At 40.4% G+C, this 24,640-nt stretch overlaps 2 protein-coding genes across 2 annotated transcripts; both read right to left on the bottom strand.

Annotated features, from left to right (window-relative positions):
* Positions 1-1,512: 1,512 nt before the first annotated feature.
* Positions 1,513-10,033, bottom strand: rnf115b (ring finger protein 115b). The gene is made up of 10 exons (XM_005457217.4): positions 9,911-10,033; positions 9,601-9,798; positions 7,913-7,971; positions 7,721-7,781; positions 7,417-7,631; positions 6,012-6,080; positions 5,806-5,884; positions 5,548-5,641; positions 2,215-2,330; positions 1,513-2,075 (listed from the first exon to the last, which is right to left on the bottom strand). The coding sequence occupies exons 2-10, from the start codon at positions 9,676-9,678 to the stop codon at positions 1,953-1,955; spliced, it is 894 nt and encodes a 297-aa protein (XP_005457274.1). The 5' UTR covers positions 9,679-9,798; positions 9,911-10,033; the 3' UTR covers positions 1,513-1,952.
* A 959-nt stretch (positions 10,034-10,992) lies between these two features.
* On the bottom strand, positions 10,993-23,614 carry scamp3 (secretory carrier membrane protein 3). The gene is made up of 9 exons (XM_003452441.5): positions 22,681-23,614; positions 22,359-22,439; positions 18,102-18,221; positions 17,558-17,678; positions 15,925-16,053; positions 14,303-14,468; positions 14,065-14,166; positions 12,920-13,037; positions 10,993-11,877 (listed from the first exon to the last, which is right to left on the bottom strand). The coding sequence occupies exons 1-9, from the start codon at positions 22,732-22,734 to the stop codon at positions 11,728-11,730; spliced, it is 1,041 nt and encodes a 346-aa protein (XP_003452489.1). The 5' UTR covers positions 22,735-23,614; the 3' UTR covers positions 10,993-11,727.
* Positions 23,615-24,640: the final 1,026 nt, after the last annotated feature.

Genomic DNA, 24,640 nt, shown 5'->3' with positions numbered 1-24,640 from the left:
TAGGGATTAATAAATTTAATGTTGCATTTCTAATGAATACACAGCTAAGCACTGTTCCTGCTGCGTTTTTAAAACCATTGCAGCTGGGCTCCCACTTGTAAGGACAGTAGCCACTGTACTAAATCATACTTATTTATATGCTTACTGACCACTTTATAAGGTGCACCTGTCCACCTGCTCATTAACCAAAAAGGTCAGCCAATAACACAGCTCAATGCATGGGCATGTAGACTAGATCAAAATGACCTGCAAGAGTTCAAACCAAGTATCAGAATGTGGGAGAAAGGTGATTTAAGTGGCTTTGATTGTGGTGTGGTTGTTAGTTCATGACAGGATAGTCTGAATGTTTCAGAAACTGCTGATCTACTGGGATTTTCAGACACTAACATTTACAGAGAATCGTCTGAAGAGGAGAAAATATCAAGTGAGCTTAAATGTCTAGTTGATGTCAGAGGAAAAAGGACAGACTGGTTTAAGCAGATAGAAAAACAACAGAAGACTCAAATTACCACTCGTTACATCAGAGGTATGCAGAAGAGCATCTCTGAACATGTCGAGCCTTGAATGGGGTACAGCAGCAGAAGACCACGCCTGTCAGCTAAGAACATGATGCTAATACGATTCACATCAAAGGCTCAGCAAACCTGGACAACAGAAGACTGGAAAAATGTTGCCTGGTCTGAGGAGTTTCAATTTCCAACATTAGCGACACTATGGCCTCTTTGCGTGAAATTTCATGTTCTCCTCATGCCAACATGGGTTACCTGGGAATCCCAGCTTGCTCCCATAGTCCAAAAACATGCATGTTCGGTTAACTGATGGCTGCTGTTTGAAACAATATAAAGCAGGAAAAAAGCAGCTTAGATAACATTTGGGGTCTGAAACAAGTGAATGTTCACCATTTTTGCTTAATAAATGAGTCATATTAATTCATAAAAGGTGTGACAATTCCTCTGCTGTCATAGACTAATAGATTGATATCTTAGATGACCAGTTCGACTATATAATGTGACTATTTTCTGAAGAAGAGCTATGTGGGGGTTTTTGTTTGTTTGTTTTTGGTATGAATTCCTGTTAAAGCTTACAGAGGTTTCAAATGGACAAAAAATGTCATTGAGCAGTTACTGACCACAAAATGCAAAAGAGACAAATAGAACTGGCAGATATGCACATAATTATGTCTTAATCCAGTGGTTCTTGAGCTGTGGGGCAGGCCCCAATGTTGCTGTGCACATAACCAGTTGAAACTGTGAACTGAAACCAAGATAAATCTTCTTCTTCTTCTTTTTTAAGGGAAAATAAAGAAAGCGTATCTTGCTGATGCCATTACGCTGCCCTTAAATAAAATTGAACATGGAGCTTTTGTATTGTTATGTTTTTATAAAAACTGTGGGCTATGTAGAATGAACTGTTTTTGGCTTATAAAGTTTGGGAACCACTATGTTTGTAAGTCACTGGTTAATATCTGCTTCTAAATCTGAGATATGTTAGGGAGAAAAGGCAGAGGAGACAGTAAAGATCACTGGGTTGGGCTTTAATAACGGCTGTACACAGGTAAAAGGTCAACAATATACTGCATTAAGAAACTCTCTTACCAAGAGAATAATGCATAATTCTGTGAGTTCCTCTTTGACAACCACAGATAGCTCAGTGGGGATTAGTTCATGACATCAAAATCGGTCATTCGGAAAACCACCTAAGAGTGCAGCATAACAAGGAGGACACATCACCTCTGAATTTTGTCAGCAAACTCTCAGATGTAGCATAAAATGGTGACTATGCTGGAGTAGAAGTTCCAGAGATGCGTGAACCAAGTGAGAGTTAAAGCTGCAAATTATGACTCTGACGCATCTGTTTTATTTAAAAGCAGCTGATGTGTTGAGCGAAATTTCCGACGTGGGAGGTGTGACTCCTGAAAAAAGTACAATAAAGCAGAGTTGTTGCCCCGTTTCTCAGATCGCCTGCCTCTCCTGTTGCTCTGTCCTGAGGGAGCGGGATTCTGCGGGTTCCGATGTGGGTGGGAGGCTGTTGTCGACACCGTCGAGGCTTTTGCGGCACACAGGGCAAGTGTCGTGCTTTGAGAGTAGAAAACCTCTTGTTAATCAGCAGGAACTATGTGACACAACACTCTTTATAGCATGCTACAACCTGAGAAATCTTTTATTTTTATTACCAGACCTTTAAACCCCTCAAACCCACTGACCCCAGCCTTACCAGCTCCAGCCACGGCACTATACATTCACTGTGGAAGTAATGAAGGCAGGGAAGCTTCCTTACAGTTTCCCCTAATGAATACTCTTCCCTGCAAACCGGACACTCCAGTCTGCAATCTAACAGGGAAAAAATGGAAGAAAAAGTATGAATGAGTATGTAAAAGAAGACAAACCCCCCCAAAATCCAGTTATTAGACAGGTCTGCAGACTATTGCAGTGTAACAAGGTAGTACAGACTATATACCTAATATGATTTATAACATCTTCTCAATAAATAATATTAATTGGTCTCTTTTTGCAACAAAGATGAAAAAAGGAAAGATTAGTGGAAAGGATAATGGGCAGTTTAAAGAAGATAAGAGTAGGGAGAGGAACATAAGAGGTAGGAAAGAAATATGATGAGGGAAGGAAAGATGGAAGGAGATAAATAATACAGGAGAAGGAAAGTAAAGCTACAAGGACATAAATAAGGAAAAGTAAAATAACCGCAATGGACAGGGAGTAAGCAGAGTGAGAGGAGAAAAGAAAACATAGAGGAAGGAAAGAAAACGGGGAAATAAGAAGGAAGAGGAGCTAGATATAAATTACAGAAACACAGCAGGCGTAAAGTGAAAATAGCTAAAGGAAAGGAAAGATAAAAGAGGGAGGAAAATATAGGAGAGGGAAAATACATATAGGATGATGGTGATAAGAGGAAGAGGAAAGGAAATGTAGGAATAGTGAAAGAATAAATAAATGCTATGAGGAGGCAAGGAACAACCAACGTGAGAAAAACAAAGATAAGAAGAAAAGACAGCATGAGGAAACATATGACCAGGCAGCTAAAATAATTACTGGTAGGAGAATTACAAGAAAGACACAACAAAGAAATTGAAGTCTTCATCTTCCAGCTGCTCTCATTAGGGGTCACCACAGAGGATCATCTGCTTCCATTTCACCCTATCCTTAGCTCCCTCTTCCTTTACACCAACCCTCTGCTGTCACTGTATCCATTAATCTTCTCTGTGCTCTCCTTCTTTTCCTCCTGCATAGCAGCTCCATCTTAAGCATCCTTTGTCCAATTATATCCACTATCCTAACCTGAGCTGTCCCTCTGATGTACTCATTTCTAATCCGGCCCATGCTGGTCACTCCTAACAAAAATCTAAGCATCTTCCACTCTGAGACATCCAGCTCTGCCTCCTGTGTTTTTTTATCAGTGCCACCGTCTCCAAACCATATATCACAGCAGGGCTCACAACCTTCCCTTTCACTCTTACTGCTATTCTTCTGTAAATAAACCCCTGACACTTGTCCTGCTTCCTTCTACTGAGTTCCATTCTTCTTCTCTCCAGATCATACCTCCACCTGCTCCTTGGCCTCACTACTCTCACAGTGTCGTCTGTGAGCATCATAGTCCATAGAGACTCCTTCCTGGCCTCGTCAGCCGGCATGTTCATCACCACTGCAAACAAGAAGGGGCTCAGTGGTGCTCCCTGATGTAATCCCACCCCATCTTGAATCCATCTGTCACTTCTACTGCATACCTCACTACTGTCTCATTGTCCTCATAAAAGTCCTGCACCACCCTTATGTACTTGTCTGCCACTCCTGACTTCCTCATGCAGTACCACATTTCCTCTATTGGTATCTTATCATACACTTTATCTACATCCACATAGACCTTCTCTGTACTTCCTAATAAACACTCTCAAAGCAAATATCACGTGTGCAGTACCCTTCCTCAGTATGAACCCATACTGCTGCTCACTGATCAACAGCTTTCTTCTTGCCCTAACTTCAACAACTTTTTCCCAATCTTCATAGTATGTTTCTTCAGCTTATCACTCTGTAGTTACTACATCACCATCCCATGACTTTTTCTTTAAAAGTCAGCAGTACACTTCTCCATTCCTCCGGCATTCTCTCACTCTCCAAACCTGTGTTAAACAATCTGGTTAAAAAGTCTACTGCCCTCTCCATACCTTCACAGGTATGTCATCTGGACAAACCACCATTTTAATCTTCTCATTTTCTTCATTCATCAGCTCTTCAAAGTCTTAATTTCATCCTTGACTATATTCATTAGCCATTACCATTTCTATCCTTGATCACCCTAACCTGCTGCACATCCTTTCCATCTTGAGGAAAGCATGTCCTCTCCTTCCCTAGTGTCCAGCTTTATATACAACTCACTGTAAGCTTTTTCCTTTTGCGTTTTCCACTTCTATTTGTATTCTATTTTATTCTATTGTATATAGTATTTTATTTTATTCTATTCTATTGTGTACAGTTGTGTACAGTATCTTATTCTTATCCCATTCCAGTGTTTTTCTAATTTTTGCTATGTAACTTTGCACTGTCCACTTTCTGCTATAACAAAACAAATTTCCCATGTGTGGGACTAATAAAAGCTATCTTATCTTATCTTATCTTATCTTGTCTTATCTTATCTTATCCTCTCGTTGCCGTACACCGAGCCTCCCAACTTTCATAATCTCCCTGACAATCCCACTTTTTCTTCAAATACTGCACTTTACTTCTTCTTCTTTAATTCTACCACCAAGTCTTCTAGTCTTCTTTCCTCTGTCTAGAGCAGGGATATCAAACGCCACGGTCCACATACAGCCCAGTTTGAGTTTAAGTTAACCAGACCAGTGAAACTAAATGATAAAAAAGTTCTGGTAGTTTAAAGTATAAAGTTTTGGTTAATTTAGAGAAAAAAAAGTCAGACACTTATATAGAAGATTAAAAAAAAACACCTTTCTGTTTTTCCACTGTGATTTAACTGTTTATCCATTACTTAAGTACTTTGGTGTAGTGTGGGGAGGTCTTTGTTATTAGAAAAGGTGTAAAACTTATGAAAATACAGTGAAACATTCAAAATCACTTCTGCACGCCTTAACATTTCCCAGAGTTGTCCAGTAGGCTGGATCTCTATGGCACATTTGTCTTGACCGGGCCGATTCTGGTCTCCGGGCTTCATGTTTGACACACCTGGTCTAGAGGATACACTTTCGCGGCGGGCTCCCTCACCACTTCAGCTGTACTTTCCCAGTCATCTGGTAACTCTTCCCTACCACCCAGGGCCTGTCTCAACTCAGCTCTGTGCAACATTCTTCCTTTCTTCAACTTAAACCATTTAATCCGCAGAACAAGGAAAGTAAAGAGGTAATTACGGGGTAAGGAAAGAGGAGGAAGGGCAGAAAATATCAAAAGTAAAAGAAATGCAGAAGGACTGTATGTGTATCTTATGCAAACTCCAATGTCATATGTCAAAATTTTTAAAAAGCTACTGAGCTGTACTGGAGAGATCATGTGATCCGGTGTACATGTGCCACACTGGAATTCCCACCTGTCTGTTCTTGAGAGATGCAAACGGTTGGCAGGGATGAGATCATCTCCTTTTCTGCTGGGGGTGGACCTGTGTTCTCCAACTGTCCTAATAACTGTGTGAGCAGGAAGAGAAATGAGTGGTACGACTATAAATAGGTGAAGAAATGAATGGAGAATTGTGTGCAAACGATTTTATGTGAGTGTTTCAATAAAAGAAAACAATGAAGTAACGATGCTAGCACAGCGCTTCATAGACATTAGCTCTGGTGTCACTGACCTCCGTGATGACAGAGTCAAGACCGCTCTGACCCCACGCATAATCTCCAGGGTTTGAGTACAACTGAAGCATGCTGGATCTGAGAAACGAACCAAAAGGGAGAGCAGAACAAGACAAGAGGGCGCGTGAGAGAGGGGGCGGTTGTCACACAACGTTAGATTAATTCAAGAGCAAGTGATGTGAAATCTAAAATTAAAACCGTTTACAGTGCAGCTGGTGCAGCGCCGGGGTTTCCGTTGTTGGCAAACAGGCCAGCCAAGAACTGCTGCACCATCCTTAAATGAGCAGAAACGGACAGCTTTAGAGTGCTTAAACCAGGCTTTACTGTATTTTCACAGCTTCAGATCATACAGTCACTTTATTTTAGTTGGACTTAGTAAAATCAACAGCTTTAAACATCAACTGATGTATAAAGCTGTTCTCTATAGTACGTATCATCCGGCATACACTTAGTCTGATACTGAACTGTTTTTGACTGCATGAGGGAGGGATAATGATTAAAAGCATAGACTGTATATAAAGGATGAATGTTTCCAGCTGTAAAAAGTTTTCAGAAAATACTTTTCTGATAAGTTTATGGTCTCATTTGCTAGTTTCATGTCTTACCGAATACAAAGTGATGTTTGTAATCAACCCAATATGACTCAAAATTGAGGACAAAAAGCAAGGTATGCTTTAGGGTGTGCCTTCTGTGTGATTGGTAAGTCACTACTCAGTGAGTGGGGAGTGTCCCGTGGGTTCTCAGTAAGATCCACCCTTTGCTCATGCTGTCCAAGGGGCTGAACAATGAAGTCAGTGTGAAAACACCAAAAACTGCAATTCCTCTAATGGCCACTTGACTCCAAAATCAAGTCAGTCCCCACAGACTCCCATATTTGAATTTCAAACTTTACAACACTGAAAAGAATGCTTACAGCCTGACAAAGAAGCTGGTTTTGGCTTCTGTGGATAGTTTTGCCCTTCAAAATAGTATTTTATTAGTATGCAGCACTGAAAGCGACTAAGCTGCTGGTTTTTCACAAGATGTCACCACAGTGGTCAGCTCTGGATGTTTGAGAGATTTGTATCTCCAGTAATTGAACCACCAACCTTTCACTTGCCAAGAAAAAGTGTGAACCATTACACTACACAGTAATTAGTGGAATATATCTGCAGCGTCGGCCGATGAGCACTTCACCCTCTCATCTAAACATGGTCGCTTCTGGCTGCACAAAACTGGGATTGGATTCAAAATGCAGAGACCAAAATCACAGCGGTTATATCTGTTTCATTAAGGAGTCTGTGTTTATCGCTGGAAATATCAGATCATTACTGAGGTATCCTTACATGGGAAAACTTCACAAATATAGGAAATTAAAATATTACCGTGAATTGGAAGGTAAAGGTCAGTATATTTTCACAAATTTGAACCTGTAATGAGGTTGTTCACCGATTTAAACATAATCTTTTTGATTATGTGCTTAAAAATAGTTTTAAACTGGTAGTATATGCATGATATTAAAGTTTTGGTCCTGTTATTGATCTTGGTTTTCATTTCTCTTTGGCTGTTGTTTCTGTATCGATAACACAGCACCCTGGCGGTGTTGATTTCTATATACCATGTTCACACACCCTTCAACGGCAGGCCTTTGTTCGGAGGTCCTAGACGGTGTCTCTTGCTCTGGGTTGGAAGGAGACTCTGGTTCTGTGGCCTCAGCAGGGCCCGGTGATGCTGGAAGAAGACGGCTCTGACCAGCAGATCCCTGCTCACCGTCATCGGGGTCGGACTCGGAGGAGGGCGGATGCGACAGCAGAGCAGAGCGCTCCATAAACAGCAGCTGCCATAACTTGGCGAGAGACCAGAGAAGCAATGTGTCAAACAAAGCTTTAGAGAAAGAGGAGTGTTCCTATTAAAATGCCATTTGTTAGGACGTACTTCTGAGAGCAGTGAGTTTGAATCTTCACTGGGAACAGATGCTCTGCTGGTCTGCAGGAGACTAGACAGTAAAGAAAATCTGTCAGTGGTGTTAAATGGAAAATTCATACATGCTTCACTCGTTATCAGTCTTTAACGACGTATCTTTAAAATGCCTTCACGTGTTCCTTTTTTTAAATCAGAAAGCCATACCTGGAGTCTTCTGTTACTTCCTCAATGAAGCCAGAGTCACATCTGGAGCATACGAAATCCTCAAGGACAGAAAAAAATAAGCTTTTTTTTATAATAAGCTCATTTACTGTCACTGCCATTTCATTTTATAAGTACAGGCATTAATCTGCTAATCCTCAGGCAAGCCTGTCCGCAACATTTTAGAGCCTGGCTGCAGGGATTGGGCTGAAGTTGAACACAAATTTCTGGCACGCAGCCGACGTCCTGGTTTTTATTCCGGAGGTGATCTGCGCAGGCCAGTCAATTTTCCTCTCACTTCACTGTAGTGTGGACATTGTCAGTCTCAATACAGCCACGAAGATGGGCTTCAATACGCTTTACCATCCAGGATCAGACATAGTGTGGTCATATGTTGTGCATACTCACTGTCTCTATTGTTTAAGATACCACAGCTGCAGCATTGTGATTGACTTTTCAGTGTTTACAACTGAAAACACAACTTTAAAAGCACAATGCCAAGCAACCACTATAAGAAAGCCACGTGCTGTTTGGCAGGGTTGACCTGGGAGGAACTTTGCAGTCCAATACTGAATTAGAAAGTCTGTTTGGAGTATTTTCAGACTATGTTTAAGAAATGTACTTTGAAAGAATATATATATAAATCCCTCTTCCTGAGTGTCAGGAGGTAGATCAGATTGTCTACCATTCTGAAAGTTGTTGGTTTGATTTTCCTTAGTCTGAATGTCAAAGTATCCTTGGGCAAGATATTGAACCCGGATGCATTCATTGGAGTGCAAGTGTGTATGTGAATATTAAGCAAAAAGCGCTTCGAAAAGAGTGCTTGTATGAATATGCGTGTGAATGCAGGAGCCTAGTTTGTAGTAAGAGCTCAAAATGAGCACAACAGGTTATATAAGTACAGCCCATTATGTCAATTTTAACAGATATATACAATAAAAGAAAGGATTCAGTATTTACTTTAGAATTTTGTTTGCTGGTATTGCGAACATCCAATCATTTAGACGTTGATTTAATAAATAAAGTATTACTTTAGGGACACCCTCAAACCAAAAGGAATAACAGCAGAAAGTCTGGCGTATTCCTAAAATCCTACAAACGTGCGTTTTCGTTCTGCGTCACACAATACCAGTGCGTAATTACGCCACGAAAAGTGTCAGCTGCGCAACAAATGCGCTCCACTGTGCGCTCTCCGTTTTACCTCCAAGAGAAACTGACTTAAAGTAAACGAAGTTCAACCTTTCAGTCCGCCACATCAAGCTGAATGTGTGTCATTAAACAGCAACGGAGAACTATTTTTTAAATCCTGGTGGTAAATGTGGCGACACCCACACGCCCCTCTGACGTCTCTCACACACAGCTGACGGGAGACAACTAGACACAAAGTGGCCAACAGTGGTGCTTCTAAATATGGCAACGTGAATCGCCACATTTTACTCCCTCACCCGCTCTAATAAGACTTCAGTACACGCTGTGTGCACACGAACGGCCAAAGACTGGCCGCCATAGCCCCATGTGTGCTTTAGGGGTACCAATTATTATAGGTTTTGGAGATAATAGTTACTAATCAATCAGTTACATCGGTTTGAAGAATCAGTTAATATTAATTCCACACCCTCCGGGGAGGAGAAATCATGGGTGATGCTCAGGCCAGCACGTGTGGAACAAAAACACTCTCCAAAGCAACTCACCGGGAGTTTGGGGTTTGTTTCACATTTACAGCAGTGACAGAAAAACCGGACTTGTGGCGTATCCCCAGCCTCCGCCATCTTCACGGTGAAGCGCAGTCCCTGACGTAGCTGTGGCAGCCCATAAAAGTCTCAGACGGCTGTCAGACGGATCAGAGCGGTCCAGGAGGGGGTTGATGTGTCCCAAAACCAAACTAAGACCTTTTTGAGAGGACACAATCTTCACACTGATGTTTTGATAAGCAAAACGTATAAAGGGTTTCTCTAGACTGGTTATGCCAATAATAAAAGTGTTTTAAAAAAAAAATGTAACCGGCGGACTCGATCTTCCTCTGGTGGCAGCCGCAAAGATCAAGTTGCAGCCACCCGAGCTTAAATTTAAGCAACAAGTTGTAAGCATGACACCAAGGATGTAGTTTCCTTTCAGTTTGTTGGGTGTCGCCAGAGACGCTTCTCTCTTAAAAAAAAAAAAAAAAAAAAAACCCACAATTTTTGGTGTAAAACAAAAGTGGCTCACTCCTTTTTATTCCTGGATCACATACAGTCTGAAACTTGAAACAGTAACAAAGGAGTACAAGTATGGTCAGAAATATTTCTTGTTGTTTCTTGATCATGGACGTGAAGCAAATCTGCAGCAACTGTGTGATGCTATCATACAAATATGGACCAAAATCTGTGAGGAATGTTTTCAGCACCTTGTTGAATCTGCACATTAAGCTAGTTCTGAATGCAGAAAGGTGGTCCAAACACAAAGCTACAACTGATGAAGTGGCCAGTGCATGTGTACTATCACATAGAGATTACAATCACTGACTATTTTAAGTGGGAAGCAGGAGAAAAACTTGATGATAAAACAGCTCTTTTGCCTCCCTTGCTGTGTGATCTCAGTAAACACCTTCCCAGTGACTTTATGGACTCGACTGCGAGTTTAAGACGATACTGAACAGAACCTGCTTGTGGGTTTACACCTCAGTGACTGAGAGGTTTAAAAGTGTCAGCTCGAGGCTTCAGAACAGGACTTAACTAACCAGTGGGTAACATCACATTGCCTATGTCCATCCTTTATATTATGTATATGATTAAAATTCAGTTTCTCTTTCTTTATGTTGATAACAGCTTGTCTAGATTAAACATTTTCACACTTTGTAATGCAATCCAGTGGGCAAGACTGAACCCTCTGCCAGGTCGTTTCTGGCCCACAGGCTACATGTTTGAGGCCTTATTAGGGATAAATCTAATAAAGTTTGAAGGTTAATGGTTGTATGAAAGGTCAGTTACTGACAGTGAGGCCCAGAACCTGCTTAAGGTTGGATTTTCCACTATTAAAATGCAGGTGATCATCATTATTATTATCGTTCCAACCGGATGAGGGAATAACGGCAGCAGTAGACTGTGAAAGCATGACAATATATTTTAATAAAACCAGGACAGTGACACAGTCATGATATTCACAAGCAGTACTGAAAGAACAGTGACAGATACCAGAACCAAACCAACACATGTTCATCATCATTACAGTATGAAAGGTTTTGGCAATACAGTAAACGGGCATTCTCGTTTGGCATAATAATAACAAAACAAACTGGTTAGTTTGCACTTAAGCTACAAAAAAGTAGTGCTGGCTAAAGTTGAGCAAATCAGTTACGGATCAAATGTAGCAATGGCAACATTTCTGTGTTCAGCCCCAGTCTTACACTTTGCATTTTAACTGTAAATGTGGAAAATGTCAAGGCTAGCAGAATCCAACTTGGCACACAGCTGTCATTTCATAGTAAAAGCATCGTCCCTCTATTCACTGAAGCATCACTTTTCATATAAATTCATACAGCATCTTCTTGTTTTTTTATTATATTTTCCATCTTTCTGTTTCTTGAATCAACACTTACAATGTGCCGATTCCTGTTTGGTTTAATATAGGTAACTTGTCCTGTACGTCATAGGAAATTGGATAACCCCACATCTGTCTCATGCACGTGCTCTGAAATTAAGCAGGGGGTAATTATATAGACTCCACTTCCCTCCATCAAATTCTAATCACCTGTGGGGAAATGAATACCAAACTTAACCACCATCACACCCAAAGCTCCCCTCCTCCTCCTCGTCTTATCCAACCGTCCCCGTTTGTTCTCTCTATCGAGGAGCGGTGAAGGCCCCCTGGGCAGCGTTGGCAGCGGCGCTGGCAGTAGCCTGGCGTACCGCCTGATTGGACATGACTCCAGTGGCGAACTCAGCCTGGGCCTTCTGAAAGCTGGCATCGGTTTGCCTGTACAGACTGTGGATCTGGAGCGGGAAAGACAAGAGTACGCTGACACCTGATCCTTGCAGCAATTCATCATCTTATTATGCACGCTGTGAGGGTGAAAACGATACCCACAACCTGATATTGTGGCTATTCTTCAGGCTCTTTATCTACTGAATGCTTCGCGGTACATGGACCACCTGGACTACGTGGTGAGAGGACTGTGTTTACCTGAAGCTTGGACAATTTTGTTCTTGCTCTACACCTTTGACTTTCCTACTCAAATTCGACCCACTTAATTTTTTAGCTTTTCAAGCATAAAGCATACAATTTATTTAGTTTGAATGAATATTCATGTGACATTTTCAACATTTCAAATAGTGAAGTTGTAAGACTTTCATATTTTCCCTAGAAAGATGCACAGACCCTGGCTCAGGTGAAGTGTGCTGTCCACTGAGTGTTTAAAAGGCTGATTGTTGACCTGTTGTGCATCTCCTTATTTTCTGTCCTATATACTGTTACAGTGGAAGATTCTCATAGTAAACATATCCAAAGTTTTCACATCGTGGTGTATGTGCAATTAATCCCTGTGAGCTAAAAGCTCAGACTTTAGCATGTTTGTGATGTCACAGGGATATCCCTAAAACAGTCATCTCAGGTATTCAGGTCTGGTTGCTGCACAGAAGCCCAGCTTAGTATATGACAAATAAGGGTTATTTTGAACTGGGAATCATGTTAAGCTTTTCTATTAGAGTTCAAAAATGAAAGTAATGAGCTGTAAATGTCAGCTTTAAGCAACACTGAAACTCTCAATTGTTTTCTTATGCACTACAACAAAATCCTGGTTTTGTGCAAGACGGTTTCTGCTTTCAGAAACCAAGATGCTGTGGCATTAAAAGACTTTATCCTGATATAATCACATATAAAAAGATATAAATAACTCACTGCTATGCTAATACCATGAATCAATGTGCGCAACAATCCTGTGCTATTGTTCCAACGACAAATCTGAACATCTGCTGATAAAAATAAGAGCCTTGATTTGAAGTTCTTTATGAGACATGAAAATATGAACAAATGTACCCTTTTCAGCATGATGACCCCCATAACGGTTTCTGCAGTAAAGAGAGCGGCATTGATCATCATGATCACACCGACACCGACGTGGGGGTTCAGAGCCGAAAGGCTCACAATCCAACCACTGAAGGACAGAGAGAGACACACAAAGCTCAAATATACAAGGACACATACAGTGAAAATAGGAGGTTTAAAATAGCATCCTCATTTGCCCCTAAAATTGAATAGTTATTGATAAAATAATATGTAAAGCAGGTATTAAATATACACTTAGCACTTCCACCACCAAATTAAACGCTTTTGAACAAAATAAGCCGTTTCTCAGCTCATTCGATTAATTTTTATGGCTTACAACAACTATAAATACATGATACAGAGAACAAGCACTGCACCCAGAATGAACAAAGTGCATGGATGAAGAACAACAAATGTAGGAATCACAATGCTCAAAGGATTTAGAAACAAATTTGTAGTTCTCTGGTTCTAGTAACAAAATCAGTTTTTTAGCAAATATGATTGGACTATCTTTCTCTACAGTTAAAAATAAGATCCAACTCTTAATGCTTCTAAATGAGCAGGATTTCTAGTATTGATCATATATAATACTTTAACTGAGCCATATACTTTTGGGTTTTAATGCAATAGTTGCTTTTCTATCAGTGAAGGACACAAAGCCCCCAGCAACTGTTAAATAACTGTGATCCCGTTTTTGATAATCAAGCAGAGACATGCAGCTGTCTAAGGCCCCAGTCACACAAACTGAAGACCAGTTGGTGACCCCTAGCAACCACCAATTGCTGGGGAAAAATCAGTAGCTCTCAGTAATCAGTAACGCCTTTTTGAAATGTGTTGGTTTTGGGGATATGGCACAACTCTTACTTTTCTTATTGTTTATGGTTTGTAGTGAGAATTGTGTTTTCCAAATCTGGTTTGTAGACACATCTTCTCTGCATCTTTTTCCACAAACTATGCGTGATTGCAACAGTCTGTTAGCAATGGTGCAGCAGCCTCTTTGTGACCAGTTTCACCTACTGACTGCCAGCAACCACTCGCCAACTAGTCAGGAAATATGAATATTTCACAAGTAACTGGTGGTTGCCAGGAGGTTTTTCGACTGGGCTAACACAGAGATATTTGTTTAGGAACCTTACCTGAACCCCCATCCAGGGACGCCGATGGTCATGATGATAAAGACGACCACTTGGGCAAAGAAAACGAAGAAGAAGGCGAAGAAGTTGAAGGAGCTGTCACTCCTAGAAGAGGGAACAATATAATTACTAAGCTGGCTGCACAGTAACTAACAACTCAGTGTAATTTTTGCGACTGTACTGAGCAAAAACCCAAAAGGAAAACGGCTCAAAACTTCTTCACCAAGACGGAGGTACACACCTGAAGGCTTTGTACATGGGTCGATACCAGCAGACAAAGGAGCAGGGAGTGAAAAGTAGGACCCACAGGATGGCGAGGCCGAGACCAACGCCAATACCACCGGACTGGTTGACGCAGAACAGGGCCAGGGAAGAGATCAGGTTGAAGACCAGCGTGCCTGTGCAGACTGGACATAGATAGGCAACAAAGACACTATGACTAAAAAGGAAAATAACTGCAGCCTGACTTCAGGGATCAAAACCAAACCCATCCTTCTCCCCTTTGGATCTGGCTGATGCAATATGATGCAATTTTCCACTAAATCTGTTGTTGTCTGCCGCATGGTCAAGATTTCAGAGTGTGACAGACCGTTTTTAAAATAGCTCTACACTGTTTTTAAATATCTTGTTCTTTGCATGTTCACACAGGAACTGCATAATGTAATTTTAATAACACCTTCACAGTTTTACAGATCAGGCATCCTCAAAATCTGATAATTCTGCAAAAATCTAAATTATAATTATTAATGATACTAGCAGTTACAAGCTGTTTTTACAGGATACACCCTGTGACAGCTCAGTGACCCTGAACTGCATCCGCTCAAGAAATGGAGGCTGTATGGACAGATGGCAGGAGAGTCTGCAGTAGATCCTGCAGGTTTCAGGGCCTTTGTGGGTCAAACATGGTACCTTCCAGCCAAAGTCACATGCACATAAATGCCACAACGCAAGGACTCTTAGCAGCGGTTTTATTGCTGTGGCTGATTAATGTAAATGCTACATTTGACTTTGATCATACCCACTTCGATCTCAAGCGGGCCGGACCAAATCAGGTCAATTCAGTTTAATTATTCTGTTAGTGTAAAGAAGTTTAACTACACATTTAATCCCTGAGATATCTTAATATGAGAAAAAGAAGAAGAATTTCAACCGTACATCTCGGTTTTTCCAGACGACATAGAAATACAGCTGTAGTACATTATAGAAATCTGTCAGCACAACTCAGTTGTCCAAATTCCAATCTTTGCCAGGCCAATTCTGGCCCCTGGGCCTTATATTTGATAGCTCTGCTTTAGCCATAAAAAAACTGTAGAAGTACAAAAATAGAACTTGTTTCTGTTTTGTTTCCCCTTCTTCTATTCAGCAACATTCACTTTCTCTCTCACTTTCAAAATCAGTATCAAGTTTTACTTTCATTGATGCCCTAAAGACTTGTGGACATGCAAACAACCCTGAAAACATTAAAGCCTCCTCTTACATTTTTCCTGGCCTAATCTAAGAGACAAGGTGTGGAGAAATTCTACAGTTTCTCTGTGAAGGAATCAACAAGAACTTGTGCAAGTTTAGCCAGCTGGATTGGTTGTTGTGCAGATGCCCCGTGTCAGTGTCCCCGAGTCTTCGATCTAACAGTGAAGTGAGAGTCTTTGTACAAATATTCAAGCTCTACTGCCAGACAGCGCAGGAGAAGTCACGCATGCACGAGCTAGCGTTTACTGCCTCTAACTAGGAAGTCTTTAGTGTTAACATATGAGTATTTTAAAGGATAAAATTCCCTTCACGCTAAAAAAAACTTCATTATGATGTTAAATTCTAACACTGATGCTGCAAATTAATAGTAAACTGTTAAAAGTTGCAGGAACTCACACAACCAGAAGTAGTACATGATGGTGACCGTGCGCTGGAACCGCTGGCTGATTTCCACATTGATGTCCTGATAGAAGCAGGGACCCACAGGACAGAAGGAAGGCAGCGGGGGCCAGTTATTCTGCCGGGCTGAAGAAGAAAACAGTCAAAAACACTTTGGTGTTACTGGGATGTCATCAGTTTATTTCCTGTTTGTTTTAATAGGTGTTAGAATGTATGAACACATCACTCCAGTTTTAGCAAATTTACACTGACTCCCTGCCCATTATCGTATTGATTTTAAGATTCTTTTACTTTCTTTCAAAGTTTGAAATCATATGGTGCCCAGTTATTTAAGCAAACTCCTCAACATATATAACCCCAAAAGAGCACTGAGATAGTCCAGCCAGAACCTCTCAGTGCAACTGAGGTCTCAGCTGAAGCATAAAAGAAGCTTGGGCATTCGCAGTTGCAGCGCCTAGACTCTGGAATAACTTGCCAGACAGATATTCATACTTGAGTCTATTCAGTCTTTTAAATCGCGTCTTTAAACTCACTTTTTTATATTGGTTTTTATTTCTAGTTCAGTTTGAATACCATCAGGCTTGTTTTATGGTTGCTACATTTGTTTTGTTTTTATGTTAATACTTTCTCATTGCCTCATCTTATTTATCTGTACTTGTTTTTAAATTGTTTTCTCTTGTTCTTAACTAATTGTGAAGCACTTTGGTCAACTTTGTTGCTTTTAGACCCCAGCTTCTGCCCTTAAATGTCCCTCTTTCATCCACAGCCACTTTAAGGCTTTCTCTGTGGCCTCAGTGATGTTGCGAATGGGTCGTCTCCTCTTCTCTCCTATGATGTCATCCACAGTGCAGGCCCTGCAGAACGACTGCCCCACAAAACCTCTGCACCCAAGCTCAACAAGGAAACACTTTTCCCTCCCACCTTGCTTCTGGGCAAAGAGTGCAAAGAGTACTGTAAGCTCCAACATTGCAATGTCCTTTGTTACTCCTGACACCAGCACAATGTCGTGCCTTAGGGCAGTTCTTTTTTTTTTTTTTTTTTTTTTTTATGTGCAGAGGGAACTTCAGCTACTATCAGCTGCCTTAGGTGTTCTGCTGGATTTTTCTCCCACTTTTATGAAGCAGGTGGTGGTTAGCTGGTGTTGTCACCAGATACTTTATATAGAGTAACCAGTTATGCATTGCACATATAAGCCTGGAAATGTGTTATATTCATGTTGTTATATCCGTTTATCTACTCTGTTGAGTTCACAAAGCAATGAAAAAAACTGGACCCCAATTCCTTGTATCTGAGCACATACTTGATCAATAAAGCTGATTCTGAAAAATTTAATGTGGCTGGCTTCTTTGATTTGTGAAGCTGTGGGTGCTAAAAAAAAAAACTTGCAGAAAACAAATTATGATTAAAAATCTGCCAAATCTGAACCCAGCCCTGTAAACCCCAGGGTACTGAAACTTGGAAAATCAAAGGATGAACTTAAAATGTTGAAATAGAACATATTTTACAATACTCCCGTACACAGTAAGAAATAAAAAATAAAGTTCGACGAGGATCTTTTAAATCTAAAGGTTTAAAATTCTCTCACTTGTCTACATTAACTCCCCATCCCATCATCCCCTCTATGTCTTACAGGCTCCTGGTCCAACGCTGTGTGCCGCAAGCTCCCGCTCTCTCCTCTCCAGCTCCTGGGCTTTCTTCTCCAGCTCCTCCTGCTTCCTCATCAGCTCTGCTGTGGCAGCATTCACTACAGGCTAGCACAGAAAGAATGAGGCATCAGAACTCTATATCAAAGTTATTATGCATAATTATGTATATAGGTCCCAAAGTTGCTCCAATGGTTGTGCTTAGGTATATTACTGGTTCAAGTGAGTCATTCAGACAGGTCTGCCTAAGACTGTGGTGGGATCCACAAAGCTGGTGGCGATAAAAAAATCATGCAAATTAAGTCCCGTCCTGCTGATTATTTCTGTGGTTTCTTTTTAAGCATTCAGCACCCAGACATACACAGCAGGAAATAGTGCAATGATTCATTTTAATAGCCATAAAAACACTTAACATGGCACTAACAAAACTTTTAGTGCAATCCTGTTTTATACATCCAGCAGCCCCTGAACGTCCTGATGGGAAGCTGATACAAATCACAGTATGGAGGGTCTTTACTGTAGGGTGTATACCTGGGAGTTGTAGGAGCCATAGTTGCGAGGCTCGGTAGGTGTTGTCCTGCTAGGCGGGGTCTGCACAGGTGCAGATGGAGCAGGTGCAGATGGAGGAGTGGCTTCATATGGTGGAGGAGGCTGTAGCATGGTTAAAAAACAAAAACCGACATCATACATCAGTCTGACGAAAAACTGTGGTCACCAAAACATGATTCCAAGTGAACGAAAGAATTAAAGTATTTATTGTTAATTAATTAAAAGTATTAAAAGTATCAAGTACAATCCCTTCACAACACATGATTATTAAACAATCATTAACAGCTATGCTTTTGAGACAAAGTTTACAAGCTTAAACATTTCTAAAAACTAAAGGAAATCAATCCACTTTTTGTGAACTGATCTTTCTAGATAATTCTGAGCACAAAGCTTCAGGTAACAGCATTTAGACCTCTTCATTCTAATAGTGAAAAGCCTTTTATCCCATATCACACACACAGCAATATCCTGGGGAGCAATAACCTTGTCTACTCATGGTGGTTTCACTCATTTGACTTTTATGCCCCACCGGTTTAAGCCATTATCATAATCATCATCCCCCCTTACTTTCAGAATTTAATAATTTAGAGTCAGTTAGTCAAACCCTTAAATTTGTTTTTACAGCATGCTGTGATTTTTCTGTTATTTTAAGGAGAAAAAAATGTGTCAAAAGGTACCAGAACAGAATTTAGGGTGATTCGTTTTAACATAAAAGATGTGTATGATAATATAATAAATCTGGGTTTAACTAAGGAGAAACATTTTAAAGTGATGTATTCTCTTCATTATGCTCATGTTTCCTTAAACTTTAACCACCTGTAGTATCATGGAGAAGGTGATGTTTAACCAGTCTTCTATGCCTGGGATTTCTGGTTTAGGCCATTTCTTTGAATTGCTTTTCTGGATGATAAAGTTAAGATTCCAAACAGGTATTTTATTTTGAAGAAGTTTCCACATGGGGAATTCCATCCACCCTCTGATTTCTAGCACTTCATCATGAAACAGTCAACAGTGCAAACAATGACAATATCGGAAATCTCAAAGTCTTTAATTAAATAAAAGTGAAGTAAAATGGATTCAGAGTACGAGGAGACTTAAAAAAACAAACAAATCCTAGAAATATTTCTACTGTGGCTGCTGTATGTCATGTTCTGCCGTTATAATGGGGTGTCTGTGAAGGAACTACATGCACAATTTGTCATGCTGCAGTTACTGCTCCTAATCGAGAAAAGCAGCCACACTTCTGTGTAAAAAGATCAACTTTTGCCTTTTTTTCTCAGAAATCTACTGTATAGGAATTTATTTAATTTATTTATAAATAACAGCATTTTTGATCCATCCATCAATCCTCTTCTGCTTAGTATGTTTAGTTGTAGATTATAATTCTTTAAATGTTACATTGACAGCAGTTCACTAATAAACACAATTCAAATATATAGGACGGTATGTTGGACCCCTGTGACATCCCACTCCTGCTTTTTTCCACACAAATCAAACCATATCTGATGAAAAGAACTTAAAGTATTTGCTCACTTTGCTTCACAATAGAGTTTTTAAATGGACTCAAAAAGACCCCAGTGGTGTATTCATATGTGTGGGTTTGTAACATTAAACAGGAAGTGGCCCATCTGTGTGGCAAATGTGACCCAAATTTCATGGAAGGTTATTTCCCATCATTTAACAATATAGACTTTATTGTAATGTAATTTATTTGTAAATGTTCCATAATTAGGAATCTTATTTTGACATTCTTCAGTTATTTCAGTCTAAAAATTGATTGAGTATACAGTTAAAAAAATGCTTATTAATGATGTAAGTGTTACAGAATCACCGGTTTATCTACATTTTAATGTTAAAATTATGCTGTTATACTCTATAATATATAACTGACTCATAAATGACCAGAGTCTGATATTTTAATTGCTAGAACTTGGTTGCTTGAGGGTTAAAAGCCTTTTTACCCTGTGAAGTTCCACTTGTACCACATCTTTACTGTTGCAAAAATCCCCCACAGATTTCAAATCAGGATTCTCTGATTTCCATGCCTCTCTATTAGAAATGGTCTGGTCTGCTTTTCAGGAAAATCAGGGTAACACGAGGGTGCAATCCACATACAACTGTAAATATTGTTGTGAGAAAGTATGCAGCTTGTGAACTCTGCTACAAATGCTACATAAACAAGTCCAAGTTTAGTTCCTGTTGCTGCAGAGTTTGCTAGTATCAAAGACAGACAGGAAGTACACGTGAACTCAAGGTGTTTCCTAGCAACAAAAACCTAGTTATATAGCGAGGACCTCAGCTGTTTCCCAGCAACAAAAAGCCCTGAACTCCAAAACCTGCAGCTGAGAAGTGTATCACACATACTGTTAAACACTAATGTTAAGTCAAATCAGAGAACTCGCTTTAGGGCCCAGCATCTCACAGGGCAAAAAGTGTGTTTGACAGACATCAGTCTCAACATATAAAGCAGAAAGAGAGATGCTAGGTGTAACACAGAAACTGTTTCATCAGATAGTCTCTTTGCTCCCCACAAACAGTCACAATAAATGGCTGCCCCTCCCTGGGCCTGGTTCTGCTGGTGGTCTCTTCCTATTAAAGGAGTTACTCCCCCACAGTTACCGTGTGCTTGCTCATAGAGAATCACCTGATCGCTTGGGTTCTCTCTCTAATATTCTGGGGTCCTTAGTTTACTGTATAAAGTCCTTTAAGATGACTGCTGTATACAGTTGTGGTCAGAAGTCTCTCATCCATACAGGCTCAAATATAGTTAAATCTTTTAATGTGATCCTGAAGATTCAACAGTTTCTTTTAGCTTGACAGGGCCAACACCTATTAACTTCTCATTAGTGATCATGATTGACCTCAGCTGGTAGATTCTCTTTGCCAGCACTCATTGGATTGTCTAATACTCAGTCAATATCTAAGAAAGACAACTGTAGATTTACACAAGCTGGGAAGGTCTCTTGGAACCATTTTTAAACAACTGCAGATGCCAAAACAACTGTATGAAAGTACATGTTATTCAGATGTGTCACCACTTTACCAAGGATGTTCAGGAACTCATGAACCATCAATGCTCAAGCCTGCCATGAACTAGAAACTGCTGGAACACCAGCAACACTGAACGAAGTGGGTTTTACGTCGTCATGGACCGAGAGGGTGCCGACCAAGAAAGGATGCCCTGCTCCAAAATCGACACCTTCAAGCCCGACTGAAATTTGGAGCTGCCCACATGTGGAGGCAATGACAAGAGGTATGTCTGGAGGAGTAAAGTATGTTTCCTCCAGATTCTCCAACTTTACTTCAAATCAACAGATAGACAGTAAAAACGTGGACATAACTAGTCATCAAAAATGGATAAAGCAGGCCATCATTACACTTAGAAAATGTATTCCATAGGCTCCCACCTCGTATCTGCTGAAAATGTGTGGACAAGGCTTAAAGGTAGCTCCACTAATATTTCACCAAATATTAGTGGAGCTGTATGTACATATTTGAGCCTGTGGATTAGAGAATATCCAAAACAAATTCAAACTTGTACCCAATTCTTGGTTTTTTTTTAGTCATTAAAGATGTATGCTGTATAATCATTCTACCCTGGAAAAAGAAAAACTCAAAGAAATCATTAAAAGCCCCCAAATTATCATGTCCAAGACGAGTGTGTGTAAACTTCTTCATTTATATATCAGAGCTGAGCGGACTCGAGCTGTGTCCTCTAACACACTGTCTGCACTGTATATGAAGAATATCAGCTGATACACAGTCTTCAGTCTTGTGTAATATTATAATTGTTAATAAAATGTATAATTAATAGTGTGTAATAAAACAGTTAACATGTGAGTACTTTCGCAACATAATCCTGAGGTCTCCTTCTGCTTTCAGACCTCTGAATCACCACAAATCCAGGCCCAGGGATTCAGACTGAATAAAAAGAGTGAAGTGAAACAGAATGGCCTCACTATGAGGACACCAAAGTGACTCTGCAGCGACTTACAAAAAGAAATAAAATTAACCATTATTCACAAGAACAACTGCGCTTTCCTAAGGATAATATCTCAGAGCTCAGGGTTATCTGTGCCAGGACGCTTTCTTAAATATTTGATACCAACTCAGGCTGGTCAACCTGCTGCAAACCAGAAGCCAGATGCTTAAAAATACACAAGATGCAGGAGAAACAGTGGATCTCTGTCTCCTTTGAAACAAAAGCAGAAAAAAATGGTTAAGTATAATAATGCTCACCGCAGTTGTATTATCAAATGGGTTGTAAAGGTCCAGTGTGGCATATCCTGTGCTGCTGCTGTGTTGAGTCACTGCAGGGTCCTAGCAGACAGGACAAAGACAGAGTTATTCAGCATAAATAAATCCTCATTTATTCATGTGCTCGCTGTTAATAAGAGCTACAAGTGGGCGAACACTGAGGAGGATCTGGCAGGCCCTGAAATAAGTCACATGAGCAACAACACGCCTGCTATTACACGGAGCCAACACCGGCCACTTTCATCCACCCACCCATACATCCATCCATTACCCTGACGTTAACTTCATGCCTAACATCTCTCACCTGGAAAGGGTTTTGGTCCTCCATCGGTTCTGGGAAGCTCGTGTATTTTGACATCTCACTAGCGGCTAGCTTGAAGAAGCCACCGCGTACTCGCTGATGTCAGCGCTGGAGCAAAAAAAGAGAAGAAAAAATATCCCTGCGTTTGTTTCCGTTTCAAAAACGAAAGAACAGGCGCGGTGTGCTCGTTTTTAATCAAGGCAAACTATCTCCCCGCCCCTCTGGCTCTCATCTCAACTGTCACAGCTCTGGGTTTCACACGGGTCGATGGGTGTATTCAGCGGAGCTTTCTCTTATCCGGGGCCGGCTGTCAGTGTCCGGTTTGCGGCTGTGGGCAGAGCGTAGCCGTTAGTTTTTCTGGGAGGAAAAGGATCCGCGGTACAGGAAGTAAACAGCCGAAAGCTGGTCATGTGACTGCTGCTGCAGCGGAAACACGTGGGTTCTGTCGCGGCTGAGATAATCAGGTGTACACTGGATAGCATTTACTGTATTATATTTGTTTATATTTAAGTGTACTGCTGTGTTTGGATAATAAGCGCTGAAACTCCGGCACAGAGAGTTGATCTTCAGTGGGCCAGACAAACTAAAGCTGTTTCCTGATGACCTACCTTTTTTATTTATATCAAAGTGGTGAGGTGTGTGTGGTAAGAGTGGCGGATGGGTTCAAAGTGGGGGTGGAATTACATCAGGGATCGACTCTGAGCCACTTCTTGTTTGTAGTGGTGATGGACAGGTTGGCTGATGAAGTCAGGCAGGAGTCTTTGTGGAGTATCATGTTTGCAGATGACAGTGCGATTTGCAGGCAGAGTAGGAAGCGGGTGGAAGAGAGGCTGGAAAGGTGGAGGACAGAATACATACCTGGGATCATCCATCCAAAGTAATGGACAGTACATAAGGCAGTTACTTCTTGGTTTGGTCTCTTGCACTTAACATAATTTACACCGTCTCTTTTCTCATGCACTCTCTTACACCAGTGATTTTCTGACTGCATACACTATGATTAGTTTAGGTTCTTCTTTTATTTTGAAAAAAAATTTAAAATGTGTTGTTAATTTAACACTTATTTGCATCTTCCTTTTTGTCATGGCTGTGCAGTCTGGATAGTGATGTTGGTTAGACCTGGTCAGCCTGAAGTGAAGCCTGAAATTGGCTTTCCGTTAAATCCACTTAGGAATCAATCAAATGTCAGTTTACTCTGTGCAGTGACACAATGGGCAGCTTTGTTGAAGTGACTGGCCCTAAATGGTAACTAATAACACTTTCTGGTACAGCACCCTATATAAAGGGGTTAAAGGTTGGATTATTTGCTTAGTCTGACTTTTAAAAGAGTTAACGTTCTAAAAATCAGTAATAAAGAACATTGGACTTGCTCTGTCTGAATAGAACTGGGGTTAATCATGTATACTTGTTTGACCTCTGACCCTGTGGTAATGAGCTGCATATTGTTTATTAACTTAATATAATTTAAAATAATTGTTAGCCATGTTTACTTTTCTTTAAAGTGGTAAGAAACCTCTAAAAAATATATTTTTGTGTCAAACACTCACAGGTGTGTTTTTGTCGGGCAAGTCTTGTCAGTCTTTAGTATCTCACCCAGTTAGAAACCAGCACCATTAGCAAAGGTTTAATCATTAACCTACAATTGCAAAATTTTGCTCTTTTCCAGATTATTAATGTGCTTTATTGATATTCTCTTGCAGATTTTTACTGAGCATAAATCTAGTATAACGTGGCTATAATGCAAAATATATAGAGTGTCATGCTCTGCAGTTTTGTGGTGTTTTTGAGTTTTGAAATCTTAAGTTAATGTTTTCAGGTTTGGGCTGCTGCTTATTCTATGGTTTTGATTTATGTTTTCTATTAGATTTATCATTCTAATAAGAGCTATACATTCATTATATGAGAGGTTCCTTTTTAGTTTGTGATCGTTCCGTTCCCTTTAAAGATGCTTTACCATTCCAGT

This window comes from Oreochromis niloticus, linkage group LG22, assembly GCF_001858045.2.
Source record: "Oreochromis niloticus isolate F11D_XX linkage group LG22, O_niloticus_UMD_NMBU, whole genome shotgun sequence".
NCBI lineage: Eukaryota > Metazoa > Chordata > Actinopteri > Cichliformes > Cichlidae > Oreochromis > Oreochromis niloticus.
This window is presented reverse-complemented; position numbering and strand designations above follow the sequence as displayed.